Below are 20050 nucleotides of genomic sequence, written 5' to 3'. Positions count from 1 at the left end.
GCCTGCGCCCATAATGTGGATGTTTTAATCTGTAATGTTTAAGCAACTGGCCTCTAGTTGAGGTCTTTGAACTGCAACCTTTACACTGCCACATTCTGGAAGGGGAGGAGGGCAAAAAACAAACAAAAAACCCACAAAGAATGTATTGGTAAAGGAAACTCAATTTATAGAATGGTTTTAAGACAGAAAAGTCTGACTGTTAACATACCATGGGCAAGCTCAGCAGTGCCGTCTACACCACATCAATGAGTTAGGAAACAGCTGTCACACCCAGGATCTGAAATTCATCAAGTTTAAAGGATCCATAAATTAATGTAATACAAAATAAAACACACATTCAGAATGAGGGCAAGAAAATTAATCTGTCACCTGATAAATGTTTCTTAAAATAAAAATTCTGGCAATTCAATTCACAGTAATTAAAGTAGCTCGTTGTGATCATACCTGTTATACAGTGCAATGAGCAGGCAGGTGGAAGCAAGAATCAGGACTCACTCAAATCAAATCAGGACCTGAAAAATTGCAACAGGATTATTACAAAAAGAGAGAAAGAGAAAAAAATAGATAAACAGGTTCACAGATTAATCGTTAGTGTGCTATGTACAGGGTCCTACAACAGATATTTACTTTAAATCTACTTCCATGTCAGTCCTCAACATGGCTTTCATGCACTCAATTCAATGAAAAAATATATATAACAAAACAACACTTTACAGATTTGGCTAAAAGCACCCCGAAAGATTTTATAGTGTACATAAATATACAAAGTAAACTTTCAAATTCATCAAAAAGTGGATCAGTCCTGTTGTACTGCCACGAAACTGATGAGTGCCATGCCCCCCCACTAGTCTGCCAATGGAAAACTTGAAGCAGCCAGGTATGGGATAAATCGCTGGTGAAATAACGCTTGACATCTCAGACAGGATAGAATCGTTCTCTTAAAATATCCATGGATAGAATACGGCAGTAAAATGACTCACCAAACCACACTGACCTAGTTAAAGCAGTTTTCAGAGCTAATATTGCGTATATCAAACACAAACAAAAAAGGAAAACCCTGTTAACGTGTTTAGGGGATGGGGGGGGGGGGGGTGCTCGTTATTGTGCACTTGTTCGCTGCTCTCTGAAACACAAATACTTTGGAAATATAGAAGTGTTGTATCACAAACACAAAATTTAATCTTGGTCAATATGAAATTACTACAACAGGTATGGATGAAAAATGTCCTCTTACCTCTCTCAAGTCGGAAAATGAATACCATTAGCACTTAGCAACTTCACCGCATGCTTAACAGCCAAAAAGCAGCGAAAAAGAGAGAGTTTGCACATGCGTAGTCTGAAGCACTTCAATCCTCTTCTTACTGCCACCTTCCGGGTGTAGCAAGTATTGCAATCATAATTCATTTTAATTAAATGGTTTGTGATTAACCAGCACGTAATTATTTTGTACTCACAACGAAAGACAAAATTACATGGACTTTATTAGAAAAAAATATTTCAACTTAACAAAGACATGTATTTTAAGTAAACTGAAAACATCAAAATAATATAAAGTGCACAACCCACCTATTTCACTTTTTTGAGTGTGGAGCTGTAGGCATCCGTAATATTTGGGTACAGCTGCTCTGTCCGTTGTTGTGCACTTGGCAAACTGGTGGAAGGCGGGAAGCGAGAGACGTGGTTTAAGTCACCAGTGATGATTATGAAGGCACCAGGGTGTAAAGAGCTCATTTCAGTTTTTCTCAATTGCCAAGACACATTTCTTGAAACCATCCCTCCATGTCTCTAAACAGTAAACACAAAACTCAATTTTCAAACTACTTTCTCAAAACCTCTGTCTCTCCCTGCAAAACCAAACTATTGCCTCAAAACCGTTCAAACAGTGCTCAAAAGCAAACAATGTTGTCAAATCAAACCCCGAGTCAATCAATTCAATTTTATTCAATTTTATTTATATAGCGCCAAATCACAACAAACTGTCGCCTCAAGGCGCTTTGTATTGTGGGTAAAGACCCTACAATAATACAGAGAAAACCCAACAGTCAAAACGACCCCCTATGAGCAGCACTTGGTGACAGTGGGAAGGAAAAACTCCCTTTTAACAGGAAGAAACCTCCATCAGAACCAGGCTCAGGGAGGGGGGGTCATCTGCCGCGACCGGTTGGGCTGAGGGGAGAGAAAGACATGCTGTGGAAGAGAGCCAGAGATTAATATCAATTAATGATTAAATGCAGAGTGGAGTATAAACAAAGTAAATAAGGTGAATGAGAAACAGTGCATTATGTGAACCCCCCAGCAGACTAGGCCTATAGCAGCATAACTAAGGGATGGTTCAGGGTCACCTGATCCAGCCCTAACTATAAGCTTTATCATAAAGGAAAGTTTTAAGCCTAATCTTAAAAATAGAGAGGGTGTCTGTCTCCTGAATCCAAGCTGGAAGCTGGTTCCACAGAAGAGGGGCCTGAAAGCTGAAGGCTCTGCCTCCCATTCTACTCTTAAGTATCCTAGGAACCACAAGTAAGCCAGCAGTCTGAGAGCGACGTGCTCTGTTGGGGTGATATGGGACTATGAGGTCTTTGAGATAAGATGGTGCCTGATTATTCAAGACCTTGTAGGTGAGGAGAAGGATTTTAAATTCTATTCTAGATTTAACAGGGAGCCAATGAAGAGAAGCCAATATGGGAGAAATCTGCTCTCTCTTTCTAGTCCCTGTCAGTACTCTAGCTGCAGCATTTTGGATCAGCTGAAGGCTTTTCAGGGAGCTTTTAGGACAGCCTGATAATAATGAATTACAATAATCCAGCCTAGAAGTAATAAATGCATGAATTAGCTTTTCAGCATCACTCTGAGAAAGGATGTTTCTAATTTTAGAAATATTGCACAAATGCAAAAAAGCGGTCCTGCACATTTGTTTAATATTCAAGATTCAAGATTCAAGAAGTTTATTGTCATGTACACCGCAAAACACTGTGGTTATGCTGAGCAATGAAATTCTTACTTGCGACTGCTTTACAAACAATTGAAATAAGCAACTAAGTTAAAATAAAATTTAAGAACTAGTATATTAGGAAAGTAAAAGTAGAAAATAAAAATAAATAAATAATAAAGCAAGTGCAATATATACAGATATATACAGATGAAAGAAAGGCAGGTAATCACAGTTTGGTAATCAGTCAGTGGTTCAGTAGCCTGATGGCCTGTGGATAGAAACTGTTTTTTAGTCTGGTTGTTCTTGCTTTTACACTCCTGTAACGTCTGCCAGACGGCAGGAGTGTGAACAGTGTGTGCTGTGGGTGGGTACGGTCCTTGATGATGTTGTGTGCCCTCTTTATTACCCGGGTATTATAAGTGTCCTGTAGTGATGGGAAGGCAGCTCCACAGATGAATTGTGCTGTTTTGATGACACGCTGGAGAGCCTTCCTGTCCTGACTGGTGCAGTTTCCATACCACACCGTGATGGAGTTTGTCAGGATGCTCTCCACAGTGCATCTGTAAAAGTTGCTGAGGAGCTTGGGGGATAATCCGAATTTCCTCAGTTTTCTTAAGAAGAAGAGTCTCTGCTGAGCTTTCTTGACAGTCTGTGCTGTGTTGTAGGTCCAGGTGAGGTCTTCACTGATGTGGGTGCCAAGGAATTTGAAGGTCTTCACTCTCTCCACCTGAGTCCCGTTGATGAATAATGGAGCATGCTGGTCTCTTCTCTTCCTCGGGTCAATAATCATCTCCTTAGTCTTCTCTGTATTTAAGGAGAGATTATTTTCCTGGCACCAGGACACCAGCTGGGCCACATCTTCCCTGTAAGCTGCTTCCTCTCCCCCAGTAATCAGCCCAATGACGGTGGTGTCGTCAGCAAACTTGACGATGGAGGTGTTGCTTTGGGAGGGGATGCAGTCGTAGGTGAAGAGGGTGTACAGGAGAGGACTGAGCACACAGCCTTGTGGGGTCCCAGTGCTCACTGTCTTTGTTTCTGATGTCCTGGTACCAACTCTGACTGCCTGAGGTCTGTCTGTAAGGAAGTCCAAGACCCAGCGGCAGAGGGAGGGTGGTATTCCGAGGGTGAACAGCTTTTCAACCAGCCTGCTTGGGATGACAGTGTTGAAAGCTGAACTGTAGTCTATAAACAGCATTCGAACATAAGTGTCCTTATTTTCAAGGTGTGAGAGGGCTGTATGGATGGCTGCATTAACAGCATCATCAGCTGAACGGTTCTGACGGTATGCAAATTGCAGGGGATCTAATGTGTCCGGAATGGATCCTTTAATATGGGACATGACCATCCTCTCAAAGCACTTCATTACAAGTGAAGTGAGTGCAATGGGACGATAGTCATTCAAAGAGGTTGTGTTGGTTTTCTTGGGGAGGGGCACTATAGTGGTGGACTTGAAGCATGTGGGCACAGATGATTGGGAGAGGGACAAATTAAAAATATCTGTAAAAACCTCGGCCAGCTTTGAATGAGCAATATGTGCAATCAAAATGAAAAACACCACTGAACAGTCATTACACACAACATAGAAAAAAGGAAAACAACAATCAGTTCATAAAGTCTTTAGAAATGATCTTTACTGTTCACAAAAATGCTGTTTCAAAACAAAACTCCTGTTTTATATTTATATATATATATATATATATATATATATATATATATATATACATACAGTGAATCACAAAAGTGAGTACGCCCCTCACATGTCTGCATATATTTAAGTCTATCTTTTCATGGGACAACACTGACAAAATGACACTTTTACACAATGAACAGTAGTCTGTGTGCAGCTTATATAACAGTCTTCATGTAGAGCAACAATTCATCTTTTAAGATCCACAGAGAGTTCTTTGCCATGAGGTGCCATGTTGGATAGTGAAACCTCAATGACTGGGGCTCCTTGTACTGGCTTATATTGGTTTCTTCACATCATCAGCCACATGTGTGATCAGTTTTGAGTTGCTGTGTTTAAGTTGAGACACCTGTGCTTTCACTGAGTTTCACTTTTGCTACCTGTGCTTACCATTATGCAACCCAAGTGCATTACAGTGCAAAATGTGTTTTAGTGGGTGAAAATATGTTTGCAAGTTGTGTCTAACAAGGTGAAAAGTGCTAAAGGTTCTGCCATAAAGGTGACCATTTCAATAAATGGGTTCAGGGCACTGAGCATTTCGTTCAGACAACAGGGTTTAGTGTTTTGGCAATTGAGAAAAACTGTAATAAAGCTATTAATTGTTCAGCAACAATTGTTTTTAGGTCCCTGGAGAAACGATCCAGTGGGGTTTTTTCAGAAGATGTTGTACAATTGCTTTTCTAAAAAAAAAAAGGACAGAACCAGTCAGAGGCGAAGAATTTATGTGCAGGCTGACAGATTCATACATTTCTTCAGTAATCTCACAAAGTCACCAGAATTTAACCAGGATTCTGCTAGTAAAAAGCTAATTTGGTTGGAGTTGATGAAGTCGATAATGACAGACTTGCCACCCCTGAGCTCCACAGAGGAAGTTGTTCTTCTTGCTGTGATTATTCTGCGTGATGTAGTCTCAGATTTCAGAGCCAGTTTTCCATTTTGAGCTAATTTCCAGCTTCAAGTCTTTTAACAACCTTGTGCAGTTTGCAGATCTTCTAAGTTCTCAGCTGGAAGACAAAAGCTGCAAATTCCCTTCAATGAGTCATTTTGAATTGATGTTCAAATGAAGATTCAAATGTTGTTCCAGTGTGAAAACAATGTGTAACTGGAAGATCCTGTGAAGCACTGCTGAAAGACAAAGAGCCCAACACGTGGACATCCTCTGTTCTAACATCATTTCAGCTGTTGGGTTAAATCCTCTTGACTTTTGTGCCTTTCTGACTGTATAAAGGACACTTTGAGACAAAAACAGGAAAACAATCTGATGGTGCTGCAGACTAATCCACAGGATCTGATCTCCTTGATCCGTGGATCATTTTCCTATACTTGTCATATTCAAAGGTCAGACATCTTCAAGTGTGTGTGTGCCTCTGAAGCACAGCTGTGACTCTGTCACTTCTTTTCCTCTACTTAATGATGGAGAAGAAGTTTGATGAGCCCAGTGCTGCATTTGAATGCTTTCTTTCTCATCAACAACATCCAGACTGAAAGCTTCAAAGAATGAACTCCAAAGTGTTCAAACAGGCTCCCACTGGCCATCACTGCCTCTGCCTGTAGCCGGGTCAGACCTGCAGCTGCAGGGTTTTGATGCTGATCTGAGAACAGTTCAATGATGCGGTCATCCCTCATGGTGCTCGCAGCTTCACTTTCATCGGCCCTAAAGGGAAATTAGCCGTGCGGCCGAGCCAGAACAAAAACATGTAGAAAACAGAGACGCAGACGCTCAGAGAAAGACAGGAAATAACCTCTGACCCCCCTCCTCCTTTCAGGGCGGAGCCTGCTGGAGTGCGATGGCTGAGCCCAGGTCTGAGGAAGTGTAAGTGTGTTTTTAATGTGATTGATGAAAACAAAGCAGCACACATTCAACCATCTTCAAACTGTCACATCACTCATTCACATCTCTGATGTCAGGAGTCATCATCAAAGTGTCAATCAATGAACAGATGATGGATCAATAACTGCAGCTGGATTGTGTTTGTTCTCTCCATCAGATTCCTGTCAACTCACAATCGACACAAACACAGTGAACACAAAGCTACAACTGTCTGACAACAACAGGAAGGTGACATATGTGAAGAAGGTTCAGTCATATCCTGATCATCCAGACAGGTTTGATCTTCCTCAGCTGCTGTGCAGAGATGGTCTGACTGGTCGCTGTTACTGGGAGGTCGAATGGAGAGGAAACGTTTATATATCAGTGAGTTACAGAAGAATCAGAAGGAAAGGAGGCGGTGATGAGTGTTTGTTTGGACACAATGATCAGTCCTGGAGTCTGAGCTGCTCTGATAATCATTACTGTGTTTGGCACAGTAACAGAGAAACATCCATCTCCTCCTCCTCCTCCTCCTCCTCCTCCTCCTCCTCCTCTGGCTCTAACAGAGTAGCAGTGTATGTGGACTGTCCTGCTGGCACTCTGTCCTTCTACAGAGTCTCCTCTGACACTCTGATCCACCTCCACACCTTCAACACCACATTCACTGAACCTCTTTATCCTGGATTTATGTTCTTGGTTCCTGGTTCCTCAGCCTCTCTGTGCTGAGCTGAGTATAAAGAGCGTCCTCCTGTTAGAGAAACACTCTGACTGTTGAACAGATAGTTCAGTCTGTACATGTCTGTCTCTTTCACTCACAAACACGTTTTCACATTCATGGATTCAATCAGTTGATGTTTGAAACTGTTCTCAATGATTCCTTGTAAACTTCTTCCTCTTCAGTCCTTCAAAGATGGAAGCTGCCATTATTCCAGGATCCACATGTTGTTTTTCTGTCTTTTTCCACTCAAAGCTTCACAGTGAATATCAGGATGTTGTGTTTCTCTGAAGCTCACTTCACAACCAGCTCCTCTGCATTTTCAACCAGTCTGAGCTCATTCAAATCAATCCAAATCTTTGATTTCTCTTTCTTAATGCCATTTTTCCAACCTCTCCACATGCTCTTACTGTTGGACTCATTTTTGGAAGCTGTGATGGAAGCAGGACAGGAAGGAAGCTCTCAGCAGGAGCACCTTTTCACAATAAGAGCACATTTCATTTTCAATTTTGACTAAATTTTTTTAATGCAGTTTTAACCAAATTGTTAAAAAAAAGAAAATCCATAATGGAAAATCTCAAGGTAACTTTCAGGATATTTTCTAGTTTTCTATGGAAATTTCACAGACTTTTCCGTAAATTATAAAACCGAAAATTCTGCAGATTTACACTGTATATTCTGGATTATTTATGGACATTTACATTAACTCTAAAATGGAAAATTCCATTTATTTAGAGTATATTTTGTGTACAATTAAAGGCTATACTGTAAAAAAAAAAAAAAAAAAAAATCCTTAAAAAACTGGTAATGGTTAGAGAGGGGTTAGATCTGGAGATAAGGTTCGGTTCTGCACAGTGAGGACGGTAACTAATGAATTTGGAATATTGGATTACTGAATGGTTCCCAGTGAGACTGAAGGCTGTTGGGAAAAAACAAGCAGCCTGTTCCAAAACAACATCTGCATTATCAGGATTCGGCTCCCCTGCCGGCCTTGGCTGGCAACCATATCTCTCCAGGACTATGTGGGACAGTTGCCCCCCCCACTCTTTGTGATTTGTGAAGCTGGATCTGGTGTACCACGGCTGCTGATGAACTTCCATCACTATCAGCGAACTGTTTTGGCTAGGAGCTGGTATCTGGCTCCACAATGCCCCCACCCTCTCGTCTCCGTCTGCATCCCCTCCTGACCTGACCTTACCCACCGCTGCTATTCTGGCTTTAAATGTGCAAATATGCTTTGCTAAGGTGGTTTTTTTGGACCCTGGTATGGTGCTCTTTTCGAGCACTGTACCAGATGACTTTTTTTTAACCTAACTACCCCATGATGTGTGTTGTTTTCTTTTTTTGGGGAACTGTAAAGGTAGCGCTGCAAGTCGGCTGCATAACCTCAGGACACCTGTCCCCCCGTGTTGTGTTTGTGTTTGTTGTATTCTTGGATGGGTGCTTTGTTAATTGCAATTTCCAATGTGTGAACCTGTTCACCCACATGGCAATAAAACCTTCATTCATTCATTCATTTCTGCCAGGACATTTTTTGTTTTTCTAGGGAAATTTCATGGACTTTTCCATAAATAGTAAAACAGAAAATTCTGCAGATTTTACAGTATATCTCTGTACTATTTACATACATTTCTGTCAACTCTAAAACAGAAATTTCCATTTATTTACAGAATATTTTTTATACAATTTAATGAATACTTCTATTAATTGTAAAATTGAAAATCATGTTTATATTACCATTAACAGACAGTTACTTTCAAGTTAACTAATTAATGACACTTTTTATATGCTTTAAAATACATTTCTGAAGAATTACAACCTTTACAGCATTTGTTCAAAAAATTCTTCATCTTTGTTAAAATCTGTACTTAGTAAATAACAACACTGATACATTTTATAACTGGTACATTTAATGTTAAACATTCCTTTATTTTCTTCACCTCAGAATCTATCAGAAAATATGACAGCATCATCTCTAGACTGATGTATTGTCTCATGATATAATGACTAAATAACCAATACATGAATAAAAAAAACTAACAGTCTATAATTTTTTTGTATTTTTATTTTCCTGAAATCAGTTTGTTCACATAAACACATACAAGTGGCCTGAAAAGTGTTTTTTTTTTAATCAAACAGGATACCTGACAAACAATGATATAATTTTAATTAACAATATGCAGAAGATATTTAAGCTAGAGTCACTACTTTGCATTTTACCACAGGCAAACTGTTAAGTTACAGTTTACATCCATGTTTTGTTAGATTCGAGGCCCGACACTCCCGTTCCCCTTTTTGCAGGAGAAAAATAGCCCCAATGGAGCGAGATGGCTCCTCAGCAGGAGAGCAAGACTCCTTAAAAAATCACTGGAGATGGGCAGGTTTTGTTACCAAGGTTTATTAACAGACAAAGTTACAAAAAGCAAAAGCAAGCAGAAGCCTCCCGGGAGTTTGTGCCTTAGCAGTTAGCAAGAGAAGAACGGACAGCAACAGCACCCACACCACACGTACACTGCTCCAACTACTGCCACCCATCCACTTATATACTCTCTGCCGTTCTTTGTCTAAGGTTTTGTGCACAGTCAGCGATTTACAAACATTCATTAGAAACTGTCATTAATTCTACTGTCATTATCTGAAAGGGCACAAACATCCCGGAGCATTTTCAATACATCAACAAGACAGTAAGAAAAATTCATCACAGTAATTGTCAGCAACAACCTCCTTGAAGTCATCCTATGGCACTCTTGGAGAAGGATTTACAACTGCGCACACTTACACTGACCAGATATGATGGAGAAAGTGGGGCCCATTTTGCCCCCAGACTTGTTGCATGGACAGATTTACACTTTCTTGATTTGCATTTCCAAAGTCTTTGGCTGTGCTACATAAGCAAGTTAGCCTACGGCTAGGTCCACTGGACAGATTTATCCCTATAACCAGTATAAATCAAAAAATGGGCAAACAGGATGACTGGTGTCCTATACATGAACTCAAAAAGGGACAGCTTTATGAGCTGAGACCCCTAAGCATGAATTTGAATGAGCAACAGGTTCATCACGGGGCTAGAGCAGAAGATGAGTATGCTTTGAGGATGGTCTGAGAGGGCCTGCTTGGCCACAGCAGACTGTTAGGGAGGGGTAGCAGAGCCTCTGGGGCCCTGAACACAAATAAGAGCAACTCAAACAGGCCTCAAATCTTCCTGCTACTTTTAGACACACAATATGCATTTATTACAGTGTAGAAAGCAGTTTAGTTGCAAATAAACAGAAGTAGGAATAATAACTTTAAATGTCAGTATTGGGTGATAAAAATAAATCCTAACAGTTTGTCCATTAATGCCACACTATACATGTGTAGTGAGTTATGGTCAAAACCTCACTTTTGACCACCAAATTGCATTCACTTCATCAAAGAGTGTGAGTGAACATTTGTCCTAGATTAAACCTGTAGGGTCTTCACCTTACAGTATACAGTGCCCTGAGACAGGATCTGTTGACTGCTAACTGGTGCTATATGAATAAAATGGAACAGGTCTAAAGAAAGTGTTCCTGGAATTTGGGTTTATTAGAGCAGGACAGATGGATATCTGCAGCCCTCAGGCTGACAGGACTTTGACACAAAAGAAGACCTTGTGCATAACTAACACACCAGCAGCATCTGACAGAAGAGCATTTAATGTGCTAAGATGTGTCAAACTTACAGATAAAAGTGTATTTGCTGGATTTGCTTTGTTAACTCTTGCATTTCAAAGACAATGTGGAGCAAACAATGTGAAAAGCACCATGAGAAGTGTGTCTTCTGATGAAGACTTTAAGCAGCAGCTAAGTGAATCTGTGTCCATGCTTGGGGTTTTTATGTCAATTTTCTATAAAATTAATCCTCAGCAATGCCAACACTTAGTCTTTGGTTCTCTTCTGGGCCATTCCTCTGCAACTTCCATTACACTGGAAAAACAATGTGTGTGATTCCAGTGCAGGTTTAGAATAGAATAGAATAGAATGCCTTTGTTGTCATTATACAGGATGTACAATGAGATTGGAGGGCCACTCCTGTTCAGTGCCATGTAACAGAAAATCAAACTCTCTAAAATAAAAATAGAAATATTATAAAAATATTATAATCTAGTGTAATCAATATGATCAAGAGATATACAGAAAATAAACAATGTGTAAAATATACAAAAAATAGAATGTATAAAATATATACATACATACCTACATTGGTGCATCTGTACATTGTAAGAAAGTAAATGCGTGTATACATATAATAATGAAGATGATGAATATTGCACTTGGTGAATGAATATTGCACTAGTGAATGAATACTGGATATTACACAATATAGGAGTGATAGATATTGTTCAGTATGAATAATATAATATTGCACAGAGATGTGGGTGTTGCACAGTTACAGTGGGTGAGTGTGTGAGTTCAGGGTGGTGATTGCTCTGGTGAAGAAACTGTTCTTGAGTTAGATGCTTCATTTGGTGATAGCAGTTGATCCACTTTTCAAATAATCTCTAAGGATCTGATTGTTGAAAGCAGACACACAAATATCCGTTCAATTCAATTTTTTTTTAATATAGCGCCAAATCACAACAAACAGTCACCTCAAGGCGCTTTGTATTGTGGGTAAAGACCCTACAATAATACAGAGAAAACCCAACAGTCAAAACGACCCCCTATGAGCAGCACTTGGTGACAGTGGGAAGAAAAAACTCCCTTTTAACAGGAAGAAACCTCCAGCAGAACCAGGCTCAGGGAGGGGGGGTCATCTGCTGAGGGGGGAGAGAGACAGGACAAAAGACACACTGTGGAAGAGAGACAAATACAGTGGCTTGCAAAAGTATTCATGCCCCTTGAACTTTTCCATATTTTGTCACATTACAACCATAAACATAAATATATTTCACTGGAATTTAATGTGAAAGACCGTTGCCCCCATTGGTGAGTACATTCTATGACAGAGGCACATACACACATTATTGCAAGCAACAGCTGGATTGTGTGTGTGTGTGTGTGTGTGTATATGTATACGCATATGTATAGACGTGGAATTGTGTGTGTGTATATATGTATCATTCTTTGATTATTCTTTTCTCCCCTTTGGTTTTTTTCTCTTTCTCACTTTTCCTACTCTTTCCTTTCTACCTGTCAGGCCTGGTGTAAATAAATAAAATTTAATTAAAATAAAAACATTAACAAGAGTAGCCTATTGGAAAACTTAGAGAGCTATTCTTGGAAAAGCAAATATGTTTGGTACACCAGAGCATTTGGATCATATTCCGATTGCAAAAACTGCCAGACATGACAGGCTTTAAAAACCGCACTTTTCAGTTTTTTATTTGTAAAAAATGTTTTGAATCATGTATAATTTTCTTTCCACTTCACAATTGTAACCACTTTGTGTTGGTCTTTCACATTAAATTCCAGTGAAATATATGTATGTTTGTGGTTGTAATGTGACAAAATATGGAAAAGTTCAAGGGGTATGAATACTTTTGCAAGTCACTGTATTAATAATAACTAATGATTAAATGCAGAGTGGAGTATAAACAAAGTAAATAAGGTGAATGAAAAGAAACAGTGCATTGTGGGAACCCCCCAGCAGACTAGGCCTATAGCAGCATAACTAAGGGATGGTTCAGGGTCACCTTTTCCAGCTCTAACTATAAGCTTTATCATAAAGGAAAGTTTTAAGCCTAATCTTAAAAATAGAGAGGGTGTCTGTCTCCTGAATCCAAGCTGGGAGCTGGTTCCACAGAAGAGGCGCCTGAAAGCTGAAGGCTCTGCCTCCCATTCTACTCTTAAGTATCCTAGGAACCACAAGTAAGCCAGCAGTCTGAGAGAGAAGTGCTCTGTTGGGGTGATATGGTACTATGAGGTCTTTGAGATAAGATGGTGCCTGATTATTCAAGACCTTGTATGTGAGGAGAAGAATTTTAAATTCTATTCTAGATTTAACAGGGAGCCAATGAAGAGAAGCCAATATGGGAGAAATCTGCTCTCTCTTTCTAGTCCCTGTCAGTACTCTAGCTGCAGCAATTTGGATCAGCTGAAGGCTTTTCAGGGAGCTTTTAGGACAGCCTGATAATAATGAATTACAATAATCCAGCCTAGAAGTAATAAATGCATCAATTAACGTTTCAGCATCACTGAATGATGATGATACTATTGTGGTTTATTTCTTACTCAATGACAAATGATTAATAGTAAACTCCAGGAAATTAATTAATGAGCAGTGGCTGAAGCGAATAATAGACAATTAAACAAATACATTAGACAGAGAGCAGACAGATAGTGCCAGACAAACTTCACGGGCTTTGGGAGACATGTTTATCTTATTTATGACTTTTACAGTCTTAGATGAAAAAATATTTATCTTATCCTTGAAGGTTTTGCCACAGTATGTACAATTAAGACGTACAGTAGAGTAAATGTCACCATGTCCTGTTATTAAACTGGATAAAACTGTCCTGTAATGATTAGGGAAACATCAGGGCAGTGCTTTTTGTACAGAGCTTCTATCGATGATGGAAGAAATCTGAGTCATGTGAGCCAGCCACTGGACGGACCAATGACGACGGCCAACCTGCAGCTCAGTGTATCTGTTTTGCTTGTAGATAGTGGCAGTATAAAAATGTTATGGTTAGCTAGAATCTTGGGGGTGGGGGGGGTGCCATGGCGTGCTGCTGGGATGGCTGTGTCTGCCTGAACCGATTGACCGTGTACACATAATTCTTCTGATTCTTTAATATAATGTTTTCATTTTTAAATTAAAGTGTTTTAAGTGTGGTTCCATTACAAAAAAAAAACACAGTAACAATAAACACAACACATTTCAGACTGAAGTTGTCATGAGGTGCTGCATGGGAGGCGGGATTGGACTCAATATGCAGAACTCGACAGACATTGAGTGAACTGGAGCATGATTTATTAAAAGCTTGTGACAAAGAAAAAACAGCATGTGAAACAAATGAAACTGATAACAGGGGAAGCAAAACTAAACACAAAGCACGGGGAACACAAGACTGTCAAAATAAAACAAGAAGTCACTAAACAAGGTACACGCAGACTAGACATGGGAGACTGGCACACCAAAAATTCAACAGGGACCAAGGCACAGGCAAACAGACAAAGAGAGACACAGACATGGGGCAGAAACACTGACTAGACAACACTGGGAATAAAACACAATATGAAAACACAGGAGGTGAGGGACATGACAAAAGAACAAAACAGACACAGGAACACAGACACAGGGGAGACATAGGGATAAAGGGAACTAGGAATCAAAATGTAAACCACAATAAACCAGGACATAACAAAACTCAGCAAAAACAAAACTAAACACAAAAAGCTGGGCACACAGCCCAGGACCATGACAGAAGTAGGTCATCAGCCAAAGAATAGAATAGAATAGAATAGAATAGAATAGAATGCCTTTATTGTCATTATACAGGATGTACAATGAGATTGGAGGGCCACTCCTGTTCAGTGCCATGTAACAGAAAATCAAACTCTCTAAATGAAAATAAAAATATTATAAAAATATTATAATCTAGTATAATCAATATGATCAAGAGATATACAGAAAATAAACAATGTGTAAAATATACAAAAAATAGAATGTATAAAAATATATACATACATACCTACATTGGTGCATCTGTACATTGTAAGAAAGTAAATGCGTGTATACATATAATAATGAAGATGATGAATATTGCACTTGGTGAATGAATATTGCACTAGTGAATGAATACTGGATATTACACAATATAGGAATATTAGATATTGTTCAGTATGAATAATATAATATTGCACAGAGATGTGGGTGTTGCACAGTTACAGTGAGTGAGTGTGTGAGTTCAGGGTGGTGATTGCTCTGGCGAAGAAACTGTTCCTGAGTCTGTTTGTTCTGGCTTTGATGCACCTGTAGCGCCTGCCAGAGGGCAGGTGCATGATATACTTATAAAATACTCAACAGTCCATGTATGAGACAGCTTCTTTAAGGAGCAGAATATGTGTTCTGTCCTTTTGATGTTTGAGTCCACACCCATGCTGAGATGTGGCAGCTCACTCAAGCTGACGGTTCCATGTGGGCCAAAAAGAACCTCAGGAGCACAGAGACATCAGTCCAGCAGGGCTTCAGTCCAAGAAGCCTGAAGCATTTCTTTATGTGGCTGTGTTCAGTTTAACTGTACATTCCTGTGCTGACAGCTGCTCATTCAGGTGTGGCAGCCACTGATAGAGCAGAGTGAAGTGTTTTTTCCTTTAGACAAAGTAACTCTGACACCTTTTAAAAGTCTGAATTAAAGTGTGAATCACTCAGTTTTGGAAGCTAGACTCCTGATGTGTGTACTTATATAGACCTGTTGTTGTGATCATTGGTGCTTCACAAAGATGAGGAGTGCTGCCAGCTGAAACTATGCTGCAGGCAGTTTCCAGTTTGTTTGGTCTGGAAACTTCCTTGGAAGACTGAAAGCAGGAAAAAGCATCACATGAATCATCATCACATGTGAAGCATGTCTTTGTCTCAAGCCTGTGTTTCATGGCAGTTTGTACTTTTGGAAAGTTTTGGAGTCTGCGCTTTCTGTTCCAAATTTTCATGAGTCCAATACAATCTAGATCACGCTACTGAAGGGAAATGGTGCTAAAAACTACAAAACTAATACTCAGTTTGAAAATTCACAATTCAGCAGATTAGAAAATGAGACAATAATGGAATTCAGAATCCAGAAACCCTGGATGAACAGCCAGGTCCGTTCACTCCTCAAAACCTGCGATGCCGCCTTCAGGTCAGGCAACAAAGTTCTGTACAGTGCTGCTCGAGCTGACCTGAAAAGAGGAATTAAAAAAGCCAAGGTGGACTACAGGAGAATAGAGTCCCATCTGTCCAGCAATAACACACGGGAGGTGTGGCAGGGCATTCAGAACATCATTATTCTTCTTATTTATATGTGTGTGTATATATGGTTGCAGGTACAAAATACATTTCACTGTGCATTGTACTGTGTATAACTGTGCATGTGACAAATAAACACTATCTTATCTTACTATCTTATCTACATCACAAACTTCAGAGGCTGTGATGTGACTGCAGGAGACCTGAGTGTGTCACTAGCAGAGGAACTTAACTGTTTCTTTGCTCGCTTTGAGACACCTCAGGACCACCCATCTGCTCCAGTCCTGCTCCCCCCACTGGGCTTCAGTTTCACACCACTCACTGTCCAGGAGCATGAGGTACGGCGCGTGCTCTTGGCAGTGAACCCCAGGAAGGCTGCTGGACCTGGCAAGGCAGTGTTGTAGTCAAGACCGCCTAACCCGAGACCCAAGACCAAGACGAGTGCCTGATGCTACATGACCCGATAAAATGTGAAACATGATCAAAATCACTTCTCAAATTGATCTGAAGATCCATATTCCCATAAAATCAACCTGATATTAAACACTCACAGCTCAAATAAATATAACCATCCCTCTGTGTTAAGTTTACATTCGTGTCATGCTTAGTCACTTCCTGTTTTATTTTGATGATCTTGTGTTCCTTGTGCTTTGTTTTTAGGTTTTACTTCCCCTTTTCTTGTCAGTATATTTCGTTCACCTGTGTTGTCACCTGTTTCACCTGCATAGAAGTAATAAATGCACGAATTAGCTTTTCAGCATCACTCTGAGACAGAAATATTAGAGTGTAGCCAACTCATTAAATTAGTGTTCTTACAAGTGTACAAATCTGGACAGTTAGAATAGTCTCTTCTTTCTTTTAGGAAATTGGTATTTGTAAAAAATTAAAACAAACGAAAAAAGTTTCATGGCAAATGTGGGCGAGCTTGGGGGTCCCCTGGTGGTCAGGGGACCCTATGCAGCCGCATATGTCGCCTGTGCCTCGGGCCCGCTCTGTATATGCTCAGTGAACTGAACACCACTGCACTAAACACTGATTGAAATGGCCAGTAATGAAATTACTGGGGGGCCTGCTCTGCCCCTGCGACCCGGCCCCGGATAAGCGGAGAGAATGGATGGATGGATGGATGGATGGATGGATGGAAGACATCCATTTGCACCCAGATTATTGGCTAAATCTGTTGGTGCTAATGTATTTGCAGAGTTGCTTCTCTCCAGCTTAAAATCTGTTAATAATCTCCAACTCCTTCTCTGCACAGGAGGTGTGGACCTGAGAGTAAGTGATCATGTGGGAAGGCAGTTTGAGGATCTGTCCTTTCAAGTGCTATCTTGTAGCTGGAAGCTATTGTCGGGTCGTGGTGCGGCTCTCTCCCGCTGCCCCTCTTACCAGGCGGAAGTGAGACCAATGAAAACAAGTGCATCTTGATAGTAACTTCACACTTTACAAAAACTCACTGGAGATGAGCAGGTTTCGTTGCCAGGGTTTATTGAAGCACAAAGTTAAACAAAGCACAAGAAAGCAAAAAGCCCTCCCGAGAGTGTGTGCCTTGGTGCCGTTGCAAGGGTGGTAGAGGAAAAGCAGAAAAGTAGAAGTCCAGAGTTTAACAGAGTATAAGAAAGCAAAGAAGCCCTCCCGGGAGTAAGTGCCTTGGAGCCGCTGCAAAAGGGGAGAGAGAAAGAGCAAAAAGTGCGCTAAAAAAGGAGCTCTCTCCCAACTTTACCACCGCCTTTTATTGCCCAAACTCACACCTCCCCCTGCTGTTATCAGGAACAATGGGCATAGTAGGATGCTCACAATCCACTATGTATCATACCAGTTCGATCCTCATGCAATGGCTCCATGACTGTTCTCTGGGGGCTGCCAAAACAACCAACTTTCCCACGTGAAAATACCTCCCACCTCGCACTACCCCACCCTTCTGTCCATATTTTCACATTACTAGAAACACTTTTAGGGCGGTCTTATCTCAGTACACAAATTTACTCCATTACATTATTACAGTAGCTCAGGTGGGACTTCAACTTCACTTTTCGGGGGACACACACACTCCCCGCTACTTGACCTTCATTCTGGCAGTGCTGTGTCAAAAGTGCACTGTGTACAAAGGTGAGCCTCTAAATATGAGTGAGTGCAGTTCTACTAGTGGAAAAAACCCAAGGCCCTGGCTGAGCAGGCCTCAGTCCTTTCCACTCACCTAAAGCATGCAGTGTTCCAGTGTGTGAGTGACAATATAGGTGACAAATAATATATAATGTGAACATTGACCCAGTGTGTGTGATTAATATATGTAACAATACATGATATAAAAATATTGATAGTAAATACTGATGTCAAAATGATAAAAATACACCACACTATGGACCAAACTGCCTTGGAGATTCTGCTACTGGTGGATTTACAACTGACTTTTTCTGTTTCACTATATCACTGTAAATAAAATAAACTGAATTTGATCTGAGAGTCTGCATTGTGAGGCCGTCTGAAATCACAGTCATGACACGATAAACCTTATCCTCTGTCTTTGCCACCGCATACTTTGCTGTATCTGTAGCATCCCAGTATTCTGGTCTAATTTTGTCATCTCCTTGATTACCCCACTTCTTTGCTAACCTCTTCCTTTGAATTCTTTCATGTGGTTCCTCATTCCACCATAAAATCTACTTGTCTTCTTTACTCATAGCAGTGAAATTTACCTCAGAAAAGGTTCACACTCCACAATATATTTGAAATTAAAACAGTAATTTTGTCAAAGCAACAGGAACACATCAAGTTCTATATGTTTTTGTTTTTTCTGTCAGCCTGCTTACTGTTTCAACCAGTCTATTAAAGTCATTTCATCTCCAGTTATGGCTCTGGCCTGGTCAGTATTGGTTGTTGGGTTTTCTTCTTTCAAGGTCCTGTATTCCAAATATGTAGACCTGCGTGTTCTTTAATGAAAATGCAGGAGGCGCTCAATTCATATCCAATTGTGTTTATTTTCCCATCAAAAGGATGAAGTCAAATACAGAGCTCCAACCAGACTACGTCTGCCTGACCGCTAATACAAATTCCATATCAGTTCACAAAGTCTGATGGCCTCTGTCCAACTTTTCTTACAGTTACACAAAATCATAAAAAAAGGGTGGATGTATTCTCTTCTGTCTTTAGAGCTGTCAGGGGTCATCTCCTGTTTCCGACCTCCGGTCCAGTCCAGCCTTGTGATCTTCCAACCTGGAGGGCTGCCTGGTTCCTGCTTTTTGAATAATAAACCAAAAGAGAACACAGACAACAAACAACACGCACCTCTACTCTTTATCTTGTTATTCAAATCTTGCATATGAACAAACAATTATTTTCTATTTACACATTACTATTTATGACATAATCATACAACTTCACTTCCTTATTTGTAATTCTACCACTAACTTTACCTTGAACGCCTTACAACACTTCGAACCGTCAACACATTATATTCCACTACTCTAAGCACATCATTCACATTTTTCCCTTCAGTCCCAATTAACAGTTTATCCCATCTAATCAGGAAGTGAATTCACCTATTTGGGAGCCCATATATGCTGGTTGCCTCCTAAGATGGCAGCTCTTTCTCACATGGATGGTGCCTTTAAGGCATTAATTGTAGGTTTCCTTTTCGTTTTGGTTTGACGGTGTTGTAATTATTTATGAGTGAAGTCACATATTGGTTATAAACCAGCACTATTAGTTTCTTTCACCCTCCTTTTTCTGAGTTTGTGGTTAGTAAATGAGGCTGATGAAAAATGTTGCTGTGTAGATGTCTTTTATGTCCTGAACAAGCCAGGCATATCACATTCACTGTGAAGCTTTGAGTGGAAAAAGACAGAAAAACAACATGTGGATCCTGGAATAATGGCAGCTTCCATCTTTAAAGGACTGAAGAGGAAGAAGTTTACAAGGAATCATTGAGAACAGTTTCAAACATCAACTGATTGAATCCATGAATGTGAAAACGTGTTTGTGAATGAAAGAGACAGACATGTA

At 40.2% G+C, this 20050-nt stretch overlaps 1 protein-coding gene and 1 pseudogene across 1 annotated transcript in view; one reads left to right on the top strand and one right to left on the bottom strand.

Annotated features, from left to right (window-relative positions):
• LOC115791215 (NLR family CARD domain-containing protein 3-like) overlaps positions 1-7255 on the top strand; it is a 59354-nt gene extending 52099 nt beyond the window's left edge. Inside the window, exons 6-8 of the mRNA XM_030745369.1 lie at positions 3931-3969; positions 6383-6429; positions 6605-7255. Coding sequence (XP_030601229.1) covers positions 3931-3969; positions 6383-6429; positions 6605-7152 — 634 coding nt within the window. The 3' untranslated portion in view covers positions 7153-7255. The remainder of the gene's footprint in view (positions 1-3930; positions 3970-6382; positions 6430-6604) is intronic.
• Positions 1-20050, bottom strand: part of LOC115791158 (NACHT, LRR and PYD domains-containing protein 12-like) — a 1329445-nt pseudogene that overhangs the window by 1295255 nt on the left and 14140 nt on the right.

The sequence above is a fragment of the Archocentrus centrarchus genome, chromosome 2 (assembly GCF_007364275.1).
Source record: "Archocentrus centrarchus isolate MPI-CPG fArcCen1 chromosome 2, fArcCen1, whole genome shotgun sequence".
Taxonomy (NCBI): domain Eukaryota; kingdom Metazoa; phylum Chordata; class Actinopteri; order Cichliformes; family Cichlidae; genus Archocentrus; species Archocentrus centrarchus.
Note: the sequence above shows the minus strand (reverse complement) of the source record. Positions and strands in the feature narration are given on the sequence as shown.